The sequence below is a fragment of the Podarcis erhardii genome (assembly GCF_964252035.2).
Source record: "Podarcis erhardii genome assembly, chromosome: 15".
NCBI classification, from domain to species: domain Eukaryota; kingdom Metazoa; phylum Chordata; class Lepidosauria; order Squamata; family Lacertidae; genus Podarcis; species Podarcis erhardii.
The window spans coordinates 35103648-35116874 of NC_138505.1; the positions used below are offsets into that span (position 1 = coordinate 35103648).

Consider the following 13227-nt stretch of genomic DNA (forward strand, 5'->3'; position numbering starts at 1 on the left):
AAAAATCTGGAATCCACATCTAAGGGTCAACAGACACTGGTGTCAGTACTGGGATACGAACCATGCTTCCATTCAGAGACCAGAACAGAGGCAGAAGTACAAATGGCTTTCTGCTGTGAATGCCGGCAGGCAGACACAGCAGTACAGAGTTCTGCTGCTTAGCAAGAGATTTGGGGAAGTTGCAACCGTTCTTCACTGTGATCAGATTACACACTGAGTAGTCCTCTCCCGTTTACTGTGCAAGCAAGTCAGCCAGGCCGTAGCATGAGTACCTGCCAGCCATCTCATCCTAGGTCATCACCTCCTATGCAGCATCAGGCAGGTGAAGTCACTAGCATCCATGGAAAAAAATATACCTAAGGCGAATTCTGGGACTCCAGAATCCACAGATACCTGCACAGTCTCTAGCTCAGGTGTGGGGAACCTCTGGCCCTCCAGATGTTGCTGAACTCCTGCTTGCTGGAGCTGAGAGGAGTTGCAGACTAGCAAGAGCTGGGGTGGCTAAAGGTTCCCCACACCTCACCAGAGGAAAAGGATTCTGCATATGCTCAGGAACACATTTCCCCTTGCGGTCTTTGAAATGCTACATCCCCCTTGGAGGTCAAGGATTTCTGTGCATGCTCCAGGACACTCAGCCAAGGTGCCAGAATTTTAGTCAGCCAAAAGTTAGCTGCTGCGCTCTTGAGACACAACTTCTGCAGAAAAACAACAGACTGTGAAGCATTCATGTGCCCATGGCTCTGGAACTCATGTGCTCCCATGCCAGAGAGGTTTTATGAGCGAATTTGATGGTTCCATTCCCCACTTAGGCCAGACAGGTCCCCAACGCGCCTGCCTTTAGTGTTATGGCCCACCATTAAACTTGCATGCACCACGAAATGTGCCACCCACATGGAAAGAGCAGGCTGCATTTACCCTTTTCTCTCCCGATTTGAGTTCCACCTGAAAATGATGTGGCAGAAGCTACAAATGCTTGCAAATCCATGTCCTGCTTAATTCACAGAGTGCAGAAGGGTAGTGATATTATTAAGCCCCCCGCAGCAAACGTAGAAAAAGAGAGCCACCAAGCACCTTAGAAACCAATGGATTGATCGGGGCAGAGCCAGTCGTAGGGCTAGAGAGTTTGGGCTTAGAGCATTCTGCAGGCAGAACATCAGGTGCCTCCGAGTTCTGACAGAGGAGCATCACCACTCAGGAGGGGCCAGGTGGGGCCAGGTCCTGGTGGGGGGTTGCCACGGTGACAAGGACCCGCCCTCCTTTGTGACATCTCTTGCTTCTCCTTTAAAAGCCACTGACTTGCAGGCGGCCATTGTGGGTTAGTGAGGAGAGCTTGGAGGAGAGAGGTGGTGTTGGCAGTTGGTGGTAGCAGTTGGTGGCGTAGTAGTGGAGGAGGAGTAGTGATTTGTTCTTTTTTTTTCGTTTTCTTATTTTGATTTTGATTTCATTTATTACTTTTATTTTATTTATTTGATTTGATTTATTTTGATTTCATTTATTACTTTTATTTTTTTGATTTGATTTGATTTATTTTGATTTTCTTTTATTCTTTTATTTTAACATTTTTATTTATTTTATTTTATTTTTTGTTCTTTGTTTGTTTTAATTTTTTTTGTTGTTTTGTTTTTTTTGTGCACACCTGTGCATAGTCTGTATATATTTTTATTTTTTAGATAGAGGAATAGTTAGGGTTTTTGTGGACGACATGGGCAGGCTGTAAGTAGCACCCCTTTCTCTTCATCTCCGGGGGGGGGGGGTGTCACAAACTGGGAGGTTTTTCTGGCAGACACCTGAGTATCGTATCAGGTTTGTCCCTGTTCCTCTCTTGACCTCCACCTTAAACCCATTAAATAAAACAAAGAAAAATATATACATGTTCCTGTTTCCCAGCCAAGTTGAGTACCCCCTCTTGCCTTGGCCAAGTCCCCAATCCATGTAGGTTAGATCCACTCTTGTCCTTGAGATGGCTACCTGTCTGGCAGGGCAGTGATGATCACCCCGGCAGAAGGGTTGCTGTGTACGTGGTCTCATGCTTCAGGGATGATGGCTGCCCCTAGCCTTGTCCCAAGTGCCTCCTCTGGTCGCCCTCTTCCTTCTGAGCAGAAAAGAGTGTTTTAAGGCAGATCAAAGAAAAGGTTTTGCCAAAGAACAATCGCTATGGATGAAGAGGTAAAAGAAACCATGGTCAAATGGGCACAAGATATCGGCCATACTATATATTTAGAACAATGGGAGAAACTCTGTCGCGAGGATATTCGCTTTACCACCTGCTATATCATAAAGGAAAATTTGGTTAAAATGTTTTACAGGTGGTATTTAACACCAGTTAAACTGCCCAAAATTTATAAATTCAAATCCAACCTTTGTTGGAAATGTAACAAAGAACCTGGAATGATAATTCATATGTGGTGGGGTTGCAAGGAAATAAAGAAGTTTTGGGGAATAATACATGAGGAACTGAAGAAAATGCTAAACAAACCCTTGATAAAAAATCCCGAAGCTTATCTGTTCGGGTTGGTGGGCAAAGTGAATATCCTCGCGACAGAGTTTCTACCATTGTTCTAAATATATAGTATGGCCGATATCTTGTGCCCATTTGACCATTATTTCTTTTACCTCTTCATCAAATCATAGTCTAATAATAGAGTGTAAATTTTTGATAATAATTTCCTATTGTTTCGTATTATAATGGTGCTAAATAGCAATTGTTCTTTGGCAAAACCTTTTCTTTGATCTGCTTTAAACAAACTTTTTAATTGTATATATTGCCAATTATCCATCCCATATTTTTTTAATTTTTCATGTTTTTAATTTTAACTTTCCTTGGTCTTCTTCCAGTATTTGTCTATATGTTGCCCAGTTCGGATTCATATTGTGTTTTTTAACTGCATGGGCTTCTAATGGAGAGATCCATAAAGGGATTTGTGGCTTTAATAGCTGTTTATTCCAAAACTTTAAACTTTAAAACTTTAAAGTTTATTCTAAACTTTAAACAATGAATTTCTGAGTATATGATTTTTGAAGCCATTATGTACCTTAACCTTCTCGTATGCTAGGTAGGTCTGCCATCCATACCTATTGTCAAAACTTTCTAGATTTAAAATACTAGTGTTTTCCAATATAATCCATTCTTTTGACCACACCAGACATTCTGCTTCATAATATAATTTTAGATTTCGTAATGCCAGTCCTCCTCTCTCCCTTTTATCTGTTAATAGTTTATACCTTATGTGTGGGTTTTTTGGTTTGCCATATTAATTTTGTTAGATCTTTTCTCCACTCATCAAAACAATTTTCTTTCATTATTTTTGGTATTGTTTGGAACAAATATATCTTTTTGGGTAAAACATTCATCTTAATTATAGATATTCTCCCCATTAACGTCAGCTTTAATCTACTCCCGGTTTCTAGATCTCTTCTATTTTCCTTCCAGGCTTTTTCATAATTGTTTCCAAATAGATTAATATTTTTCATCGTCAATTCTATACCAAAATATTTTGCTTTTGTAACAATTTCCAAACCCAATTTCTCCTGTAGTTCGCTCTTTTCTAATCCCTGTATGTTTTTTACCATAAGTTTTGGTTTTGACATATTTATCTTGAAGCCTGCTACTTTGCCGAACTCATTCATTATCCTCAGTGCTTTCATTAGACTGGTTTCTGGCTCCTCAGGTGCTAATATAATATTGTACGCAAAAGCTCTAATTTTGAAAACATCCTTGCCTCATGTAATTCCCTTTATCTCTTTTTCTTTCTTTATTTCTAAAATCAGGATTTCCAAAGTTAGTATAAAAAGTAATGGTGAATGCGGGCATCCTTGCCTGGTACCTTTCTCTAGAGTTCAAGGATCGGTCTTTTCACCATTTATTATTAAACATCCCTGCTGGTTTTCATATATTGTGTTTATTGCTCTGCAGTAGTTTTCACCCAGTCCTACTGCTTCTGCTACTTCCTGAAGGAACGATCTTGATAGGTTATCGAAAGCCTTCTCGGCATCTGTTAACATAAACACCGCTTTTTTGTTGGGTCTCATTTCCAAATATTCAATTAGATCAAATACTATTCTCCTATTTGCCATTATATGCCTATTTGGGAGGAATCCTACTTGGTCTTGGTCTATTACATCCTTTAGGACCGATTTCAGCCTATGTGCTAATATCCCCGCGAACAATTTATAATCATTATTTAATAATGATATGGGTCTGTAATTGTTAACTAATTCTCTAGCTGTGCTTTGTTTGTGAATTAATACAATATTGGCTTCTTGCCACGACTTTGGTATTTTTCCTTCTTGCATGATCTCATTCATTAATTTTTAAAAAGGCATTGTTATAGCATCTTCTAACCTTTTGTAGTGTATCACGGATAGTCCATCTGCACCTGCAGCCTTCCCCAGTTTAAGATTGGAAATTGCTTGTTGTATCTCCATTGTTGTTACTGGTACGTTTAGCTGCTTCTGTTTGGTTTCACCTATTTTGGGGATTTGTTTTCCTTGAAGATATTTTATAATTTGTTGTCGAGTTTCTGCACCTTTTTTATATAGATTGGTGAAGTATTTTACAAAGCATTTATTTATTCCTTCTTCCGTCTCCACTGCTTTTCCTTCATATACTACTTTATTTGTCTTTCTCTTTGTCTTTTCTTTATCTGCCACGCAAGTAATTTACCTGGTCTGTTTCCAAATTCAAATGATTTTTGTTCATCCATTTTATATTTCTTTCTATTTCATCATTTGAGAGCGTTGAGAGCTGTGTTTGTAATATTTTAATGGCTTGGTTTGCGATCTCTTTTTTGGTGTTTTCGCTAATAATTTTTCTTGTTTGCCTATTTCTTCTTGTAAATGCTTGATTTTAGAATCTCTTATTCTTTTTTGTATTATGTTTTGTTTATGCAACATGTTTTTAGATTGGCCTTGAGATAGTCTTTAAACCTCTTTTGTTGGCCACCAGCATTATGCCTTCCATTTTTAAGCTTGGAGTAGAGTCGTTGCTTTGGAAGACAATAATCAGGCATCCGAACCACATGACGAGTCCAACGAAGATGGTGTTGAAGAATCATTGCTTCAACACTGGTGAATCTTTGCTTCTTCCAGGATACTGGTGTTAGTTCGCCTGCCTTCCCAAGTGGTGTGTCACATTTTTCGGAGACACCATGGATGGAATCTTTCAAGGAGTTGGAGATGGCGTTTATAAGGGGTCCATGTTTCACAAGCGTACAGCTGGGTTGGTAGTTCAAGAGCCTAGACTGAAACTTGAAAGACTAGTTTCAATGGACCAAGAATGCTTTTCATGGCTGGTTCTGACTTTCCCCTTTTCCCAGTGGGAATTCCTACTTGTAGAGCAGAGGCCACGGCTGGTCGGCAGCTGCAGTGCCTGTGTGCGTTGTTCTGTTGTTGTTGTCAGTGCTTTGTGCTGGAGGGCACTGTTTCGTGGCGCTCATTGGTTGCTGTTGGATATTTGGATAGTCTGAGCGGATTGGTTGAGCGCCTTGCGAGCGAAAGGCTCGGCCTTCATTAGGGCAAATGTTCTACCCTTATTTATGGCAGCCTTTGGAATAGAAAAAGGAAAGGACTGTGTCAGGATGTCTTTTGTGGGGACATTTGCAGACGTGAAGGTGTTGATCTGGGGTACGGTCAGAGGGGGGTATGGTGCCTGCTAGAGGGCGAAACCCCCGCCACCCTTTCCAAAAATTCTGGTAACAATGCTTCATGAAATTTATACACTGCTTGACTGCATGAATGAGGGGGCCAGGCTCTCTGGGCCCTGACATGGCGGTAGCTCTTGAACCCAGAGCACTTGGGACCTCCTTTCTCTCTCTGCCAGCCCTTCATGCTTTGGGCTGCCTCTTTCAGGATCTGATGATGCCCCTTCAGGTCACTGAACTGCAGAGAGATGGAAGGAATTGGTCAGAGTGGGCCGGCAAGGATCAATTAGGCTCCACATACATATTTCTGTTCTGCCAATTCGGCAGTGGTTCACTGTTTTCTCCAGACTCCCCTCCTCACACCCAAACACCCCCCAAGAATTGGGGCTGCCAGCATCTGAGTCACTCTTTCCGCTCATCTCTTCTAGGATCAGGTGCTTAAGACGCCTCTTCAGGCGCTGCCACAGGGTGGCCCCCCAGCCAGTCACAGAGCAGCCCGTGGTGCCAGGTAAGCCAGTGGCCCTCCTTTTTTGGACAGAGGAGGGCAGGGATGGGCATGGGGGGCGACTAGTCCGAGGATGCAAAAGAGGACTCACCTCTTCCCCTGTCCTTCTGTTTGCAGTGCTGCTTCGGTTCCAAGTCCCAGCCCCAGGGGTGAGTATTGGAGAAAACAAGCGCAGGGACTGGATCCCTCAGACCTGCCCCCCGCTTCCCCCCCGGGCTCTTTGCCCCCCACTCTGCACTCTCAGGTGCGGAGAAGCCCTCCCCTCACGGGGAACTGACGGCCTGACTTTTGCATTTCAGCTGCTGGAGGATGAGCAGCGCTACATCCTGGGGGTCATCGAGAGCTGCCAGGCAGCGGAGCTCAGGGGGCTCCGATCCCTGAAGTGCTCCAAGGAGGAGACGGCCCATAGAATTCTGGTGAGTGATGGGGGGGGGGTTGAGGGACTCCCACGGGGAGGTGGGGGGAAGGGGCTGTGCATCTGTGGGGAGGAGGACCCTGCCGGCTTAGGCCATGGGGTTGCCATTCCCCTGCAAAACCAAGCCTGGTGTTTGGGGTCGGTGCTGATTTTCCTCCTCTGTTCTTTTGCAGGACATCTTGGGGCCCTTGGAGCACTTCAGGGATTCCCCCCTGACCCTGGCCCTTGCCTTGGAGGCCCTCCTCCAGCTAAGGTGAGTGGGGTCTTTGGCGTGGATGGGGTTGTGGGTGGGGGGCAGAACTCCAGGGGGAAAGAGCAGGCGGGAGGGAGAAGGGGGCAAGGGAGACTCTAACCCTCTCCCTTTCATCTCTGCAGCACGATGAGGCCCAGATTCACCTCGGACATGATGAGTGCCATCCTGCACAGGATGTTGGAGGCCGTTCTGAGTGGGGCCAAGGAGGAGGAGGAGGAGGAGAAGAGAGATGTATGTCCTTTGTTTTGACTTCCCTTCACATTCTGTTTCTTCCTCTTCGTCACACCCTTGCAGAATCCAACTCTCTTCTCTCTTTTCCCGCAGGAACTGAAGAGGCACTACCGGCTTCTCTTGGGGAGTCTTCTGATGGAAGCACCCAACCCTGGCACCCTCCTCCAGCTTCTGAGTGTAAGTGTCCCGATGGCATCAGGGCTGGTTTTAGGGTTGTCCCCCCCCCGTCCCTTACCCAATGCACTGCCCCATTTCTTGGGCACAGAGCCTGTTTGGCCCCCAATTTGGTCCAAGACCAAAGCTGGCAACCCCTTGTGGTGCAGAAGTGCCAGGGACTCTGTGGTGGGGGCCGCTTTGGCCCAGATTGGCCCCCTGACTCTGAAATGCTCTTTCCTCCTGCAGGACCTCCGAGGATACGCCCTGGGGGAAAGTGGGGAGGCGCAACAACTTGCGGCCAGCAGCATCTCTTTGCTGCTGGCCATTGCCAGGAAATATCCCAAACTCAGAGTAAGTACCTTGCCTTCTTCTATTCATTTCTTTGGTTACTTCCACCCCCACCCCCCAAGATCACATCCCCAAGTGATCTTTAGCGCAGAATTTGCGGGGTGTGTCCCTGGGGGCCAGGATGAGGCCAGAGGCTTTCCCTGCCCCCTTTCCTGCTGCTGCCCTTCCACCTCTGCCCAGGAGGAACAGGGGATTGGGCCCAAGACAGAGGGAGACCTGTCCTTCCTGACTTGGTGCTGTTTCTGTGCTCTCTTGCTCCCATCTGACCCCGATTTTTCTTTCCTCTGCAGATGACAGTCGTTCGGCCAGAATTGGCCTGCTTTCGCCGGAAGCCAAAAGAAGGTAAGCCCCACACCTGGAGACAGCGACCTTTGACTAAAGGCCTGTGGGAAAATCCCATTTGCATTTGCATTTGCATTTGCATTCTCTTCTCATTCTCTTCCATCCAGATGACATCATCATTGAAGATCTATAGCCGTAACTGTCTGCAGCGATGCTGGAGCGGCTAGGATCTGAGGATCAGGAAAGCACTCAGCTTCGGCTACTGGAACAGTTTCAACTGCTAGAGGACCACAGTAGGTGACTCACAGAGCGGCTACACCAGTTGCAGAGCCAGGCAGGACCTGAGGGTCAACAGAGGCAGCAGCTAGAAGCCGGTGAGTGCCAGCCAGGACTGTCCAGTTGGACTCTAAAGAGAGAGTCAGGAGAGATTGCTGGGGACCCCACAGAAGGGGCTCAGCAAGCACCAGCAGAGATGGCAGATTTCCAGTCTTCCCAAGTTGTAAATATGGGGGGAGGCATCCCTTTTGAACTTCTCTCAGAAAGCAACTGGCTGAGTTGGTCAATAAAAATGCAGCAGTTTTTAAGAAGAGATGGACTATGGGACTGTGTTGAAACTGAGGTTTTGAGACGGGACTCTACTGAGAATAGACGGCTGGATGAAAGGGCTCGTGCCCAAATTATGCTGTGTTTGAGCAACTCTCAGTTATTTCATGTAGCAAATGCCAGCACAGTGTTTGAGTGCTGGAATTTATTAAGGGCAATGCATGTCAGAGAAACTGCTGGAACTATAATTTCTCTGACCAGAAGGCTGTTCAGGACTGTTATGAAAGAAGGTGAGAGTTTGGCAACTCATCTTCAAACGCTGAAATCTCTGTTTCTTCAACTACAACAGAGAGGTAAGCGTTAGGATGAAAGTGACCAAACCTACGTTATCCTTTCAAGTTTGCCTAAAAGCTGGTTGCCTGTGATTAACAGCATGGAGAGTATGCGTCCCCGAGATCTGACCCTTGAGTATGTGGTTGGAAGATTGACCAAAGAAGGTCAGACAGACAGGCTGAACTCCAAGAGCGGAGGAGTTATAGCCGAGGGGGCCAGCAGCAGAATCTGCCAATGGGGCAACGCCAAGTTTGGGACTTGGCCATGGCGGTGAGGAGATGCTATAGATGCAGCCAAGCCGGGCATCTCCAACGTCAATGCAGGGCAAGACCTCCAGGAGACGACATGGAGCAGAGACAGCAATCGGCGCAGAAATGTAAGCAGAAGGGGTTCTCTTCAGGGAAGAAGAACACACGTTCTGCTCAACTTGTGTCTGCATTTTCTCGAGACGAGAGGAGAGGAAGATACTTCGAGGAACATGGTTGCTGGACTCTGGTAGCAGCAGGATTATCTGCAACAGTCGGGAGGACTTTAAGACCCTGGGGAAGCCAGCTGATGGAAAAGAATCTATCTTGCTGATGATCGTAGAAGCAAGATTGATGGCCAGGGAACATGTTTCCTGCAGTGCTTGAACACTACTCTACCAGAGACTCTGTTGGTCAGCAGCTAGGACTATTGTTTACTGTCTGTAAGCTGTCTGATTAATGCAGGGTATGGTGTTAAGTTCACGCAGGATGGTTGTCTGATAAAGAATGGAACTCAGGTATGTGGCTATGCAAAGTTGGAAAATGGGTTATATGTAATGGAGGACAAGCCTGTTAAAGCAGCCCAGGTGGTTCAGGATAATTTGCCAGTTCATAAGGGGTGTGTACATGAACTGCACAGAAAACTGGGTCACACCAATTTCCATGTGCTTTCAGAGATGCAAAAGGTGTGCAAGAACCTAAAAGTAAATAGCTGTAATTGTTTCCTAGATTGCAATGTATGTAAAATGGCCAAATCTAAGAGGAAGCCTTTGGCTTCTAAAAGTGACAGAGTATCTAAAGATGTTTTAGAACTTGTCCATTGTGACGTGATAGGCCCTTTTCTACAGAAGACTGAAGGGGGCGCCAGATATGCTTTTCTGGTAATAGATGATAAATCACGTTTTAGTTGGTTGTTTTTGTTAAAGCAGAAATCGGAGTGTTTCCCCACATTCAGAAAATGGGTTGTCCAAGCTGAAAAGCTCTTCGCTCGCCCTGTTGTGCAGCTGCAAACAGATAGGGGTGCAGATTTTCTGAACAAACAATTTGGAGCATGGTTGTGACGTAAGGGGATCACTCACCGTTTGACTAACCCTTATAGCCCTGCTGAAAATGGTCTGTGTGAAAGACGTGGGGCTGTAATACAGTCAGTAAAGGATTGCCTGCTAGTGGATGCAGGATTGGGTAACAACCATAGGCTGTGGGGTGAGGCTTTCCTTACAGGAAACTTTTTGATTAATAGAACCTGGTCTAGCTCTATAAAAGATATTCCTTATCGTGTGTTGTTTGGGAAAGAACCAGAGTGGACAATGCTTCCTAACTGGGTTCTTGGGCTCATGTAAATATCCCCAAAGCTCAGCACCAGAAAGGGGGCGCTAGAGCGCAGAGACTGCGGTTTGTGGGATATCAACCCTATGGCAAAGGGTGGTGTTTCAATTTACGCCCAGAACGCGTGGTTCTGTCACGAAGCACAGACTTTGCTGACCAGGACAGATGGACTGCGATCCATGCCAACCCAGATTGCCTACTGCCTCTGCAAGTAAGAGAAGAGGCTTCTTCTCAGCCATTGGCAACACAGGAGCAGCAGGAGGAGGAGGCACAGATTTCTCCAAAAGGTGTGGCAATAGATAATACTTCTCTAGAGGAAGAGGAAGAAGACCCTGAGATGGGGGGGGGGGGGAGAAGTAGTTGTGCCTAGTCACTCCCACCGTTCAAACAAGGGTGTACCTCCTCAGCGTTTGACCCTAGGAGGAGTGAGAGTATGCAGTGTGAGTTGTGTGGAACCACCAAGTTATAATGAAGTCTTAGACTTACCCGCTGGGGAACGTGCTTTGTGGGAACAAGCTATGAAATAAGAAATGGACTCTTTTAAACGTAACAAAGTGTTTGAGGTCATAATGCCGCCACCTGGTGGCAGAGTGGTGTCATGCAAGTGGGTTTATAAAAGGAAAAGGGAACCACGTTTTCGAGCCAGATTAGTAGCCAGAGGGTTCACTCAGATTAAAGGGGAGAGTTATGATGAAGTGTTTTCTCCAACTGTAACGAGTGAAACTTTTCATTTAATGCTCTCTATTGCTGTTGCAAGACAATTAGCAGCGCACCATTTTGATGTTGATGCTGCATATCTGCATGCAAATTTAGACCATGAAGTGTTGATGAGACAACCCCCTGGGTTTGAAGAGGGAATGGTGCAGTCTGGCCTTTAGAAAAAGGCTGTTTACGGTCTCAAACAAAGTGGAAGGTGTTGGAACCAGTGTTTAAATGAAGCCCTTGTAAAACTTGGTTTTAAAAGGAGTGTGGCTGATCCATGCCTGTACACCAAGGGGGCAGGCAACAAATATCTAATGCTCTTAGTCTTTGTTGATGATTTGCTTGTAGCAGGGAGTTCCACGGATGAGATCCAGAAGCTCAGAAGTCAACTGGAAAAGAAGTTTAAGCTTAAAGCCTTAGGGCCTGTAAGCAATTACTTGGGAGTAGAAGTAAGTCAGGAAGCTGATGGAAGCTTCCTATGGAGCCAGAAAGAGAAAATTCTTTGTTTGATAGAGCAGTTTGGCATGGAAAACTGCAAGCCAGTTCAGACTCCCATGACACCAGATTTCCCAAAGACAGTGTGTGAGGATGAATTTGACCAGCCTGAGTTGTATCACTCAAAAATAGGATCACTGCTGTATTTAAGCCAGTGGTCAAGGCCAGACATTGCATGCGCTACAAATGTTCTGAGCCAACGTGGATCTAAATCCAGTACTGCTGATTGGTGTGCTTTGAAAAGGCTTATCGGATATCTAAAGGGGACATTAAATGTATGTTTAAAGATATCTAGTACACAAGACGAAAAACTAGAGGTATTTGTTGATGCGGACTGGGGAAGCTGCGTAGCTACTAGAAAATCTACAAGTGGAATGGTTATGATGTTTGCCAATTCCATAATTGGATGGAGGTCAAAGAAACAAGGATTTGTTGCGACCTCATCCTGTGAGGCAGAATATGGGAGCCTGTCGCTAGCATGCAGTGAAATCATGTGGTTTATACAGATACTAAAAGATCTAGATTGTAAAGTAGATTTGCCTATCCACGTGTATGAAGATAGCCAATCGTGCATTGCGTTAGCGGGCTCAGAAATAATGAAATCCGCATCAAAACATATTGCTATCCGTCATGCAAATGTTAGAGATTGTGTACAGATTGGGGTAATCAAACTGGAGTATTGTCAATCACAGGATAATATTGATGATTTGTTTACCAAGCCTTTGCCAGCAACATGTCATAATGAACTGATGACAAAACTGGGTTTATGTATATAGTGTACAGTATGTATGTATGTATTTGACCCGCTGGGGTTTCTCGCATTTAAGAAACAGAAGGGGTGTCACGGCTAAAATGGCCGCTGTTTCTTTAATGCTTAAAAAAGTTGGGTAGCATGAGTCAGCAGTCTGCACCGGGTTGTATATATAGAGTGAGAAATGTTAGTTTGGTGTTGGGTTGGTTGGTTAGTTAGTGAAAGCTGGTAGTGTTGAGGTGTGTACAGTTGGTCAGTCGCTTTTCCACAAAGACTTTTAAGAATAAAAGCAGAAAGCAATCTGCAAAGATATTCTTGTGGACTCTTTTATGCCGACAAGGCACACCTGCACCACAGCTGAAAATACACATTTTCGAAATCTGTTTTGCCTGCTGAAACCCTGAAGCGTAGAACTATGGAGGGTCTGTTCACTGTTCTCGCCTATCATTAGACCAGGGCCACAAATTCTGCCTATTAGTTTTTCAGATCTAGAGTCATGTTGCTCATTTAAAAGAAAAGCCCATGTTCAGTGTTTAAGCATTGCATAAAATCTGCTGACGCTTCCTTCTATCACTGTTTCCTATTGAAAATAAGGAAAACACCTGTGGTTTCAGGGCATCGTTAGACTGCTACTGCACTCCAGCTAAACTTCACTTCCGAATGCAGCTAACAATGCGCTTTGATGATCAGCGATCCTACAAGTGAATAATAAAGGATATTCCAGCCTGTGTTCCTTAGTCTCAGGCACTCCAACACAGAAGCATACCCCACGAAGTGCAAAGAGACTTTCTTCCAAGTAAATTGCCCTCAGGAGAGAAAGTTACACCCAGAAATGATCAGCAGCCGCAACATAAAATAAACAAGGCAGAAAAGAAAGCAGGGCAGAGATTAGCTGGAAGGGGCATAGGAAACAGCACAGAAGTGCAGTTAAGAGACAGGGGGGGAAATTGGATAACCCAAAAGCCATATGGCCAAGCAAATCACCACCTATTCTAATTGGTTG

At 45.1% G+C, this 13227-nt stretch overlaps 2 protein-coding genes across 3 annotated transcripts in view; one reads left to right on the forward strand and one right to left on the reverse strand.

Moving 5' to 3' along the window:
• The window catches only part of PUS1 (pseudouridine synthase 1), a 139926-nt gene that overhangs the window by 85228 nt on the left and 41471 nt on the right, over nucleotides 1–13227 (reverse strand). The window lies entirely within an intron of this gene.
• Nucleotides 1618–8456, forward strand: LOC309329740 (uncharacterized protein). The gene is made up of 7 exons (XM_081840750.1): nucleotides 1618–1713; nucleotides 6068–6293; nucleotides 6444–6560; nucleotides 7137–7220; nucleotides 7338–7550; nucleotides 7838–7889; nucleotides 7997–8456. Exons 1-7 carry the CDS (start codon nucleotides 1703–1705, stop codon nucleotides 8020–8022), a joined length of 729 nt encoding a protein of 242 aa, XP_081696876.1. The 5' UTR covers nucleotides 1618–1702; the 3' UTR covers nucleotides 8023–8456.

Coding starts and splice junctions, on each gene's coding strand:
- LOC309329740 (XM_081840750.1), top strand. Junction 7,221..7,337: donor CCCTCCTCCAGCTTCTGAGT/GTAAGTGTCCCG, acceptor ATTTGGTCCAAG/ACCAAAGCTGGCAACCCCTT. Junction 7,890..7,996: donor TCGCCGGAAGCCAAAAGAAG/GTAAGCCCCACA, acceptor TCTTCCATCCAG/ATGACATCATCATTGAAGAT.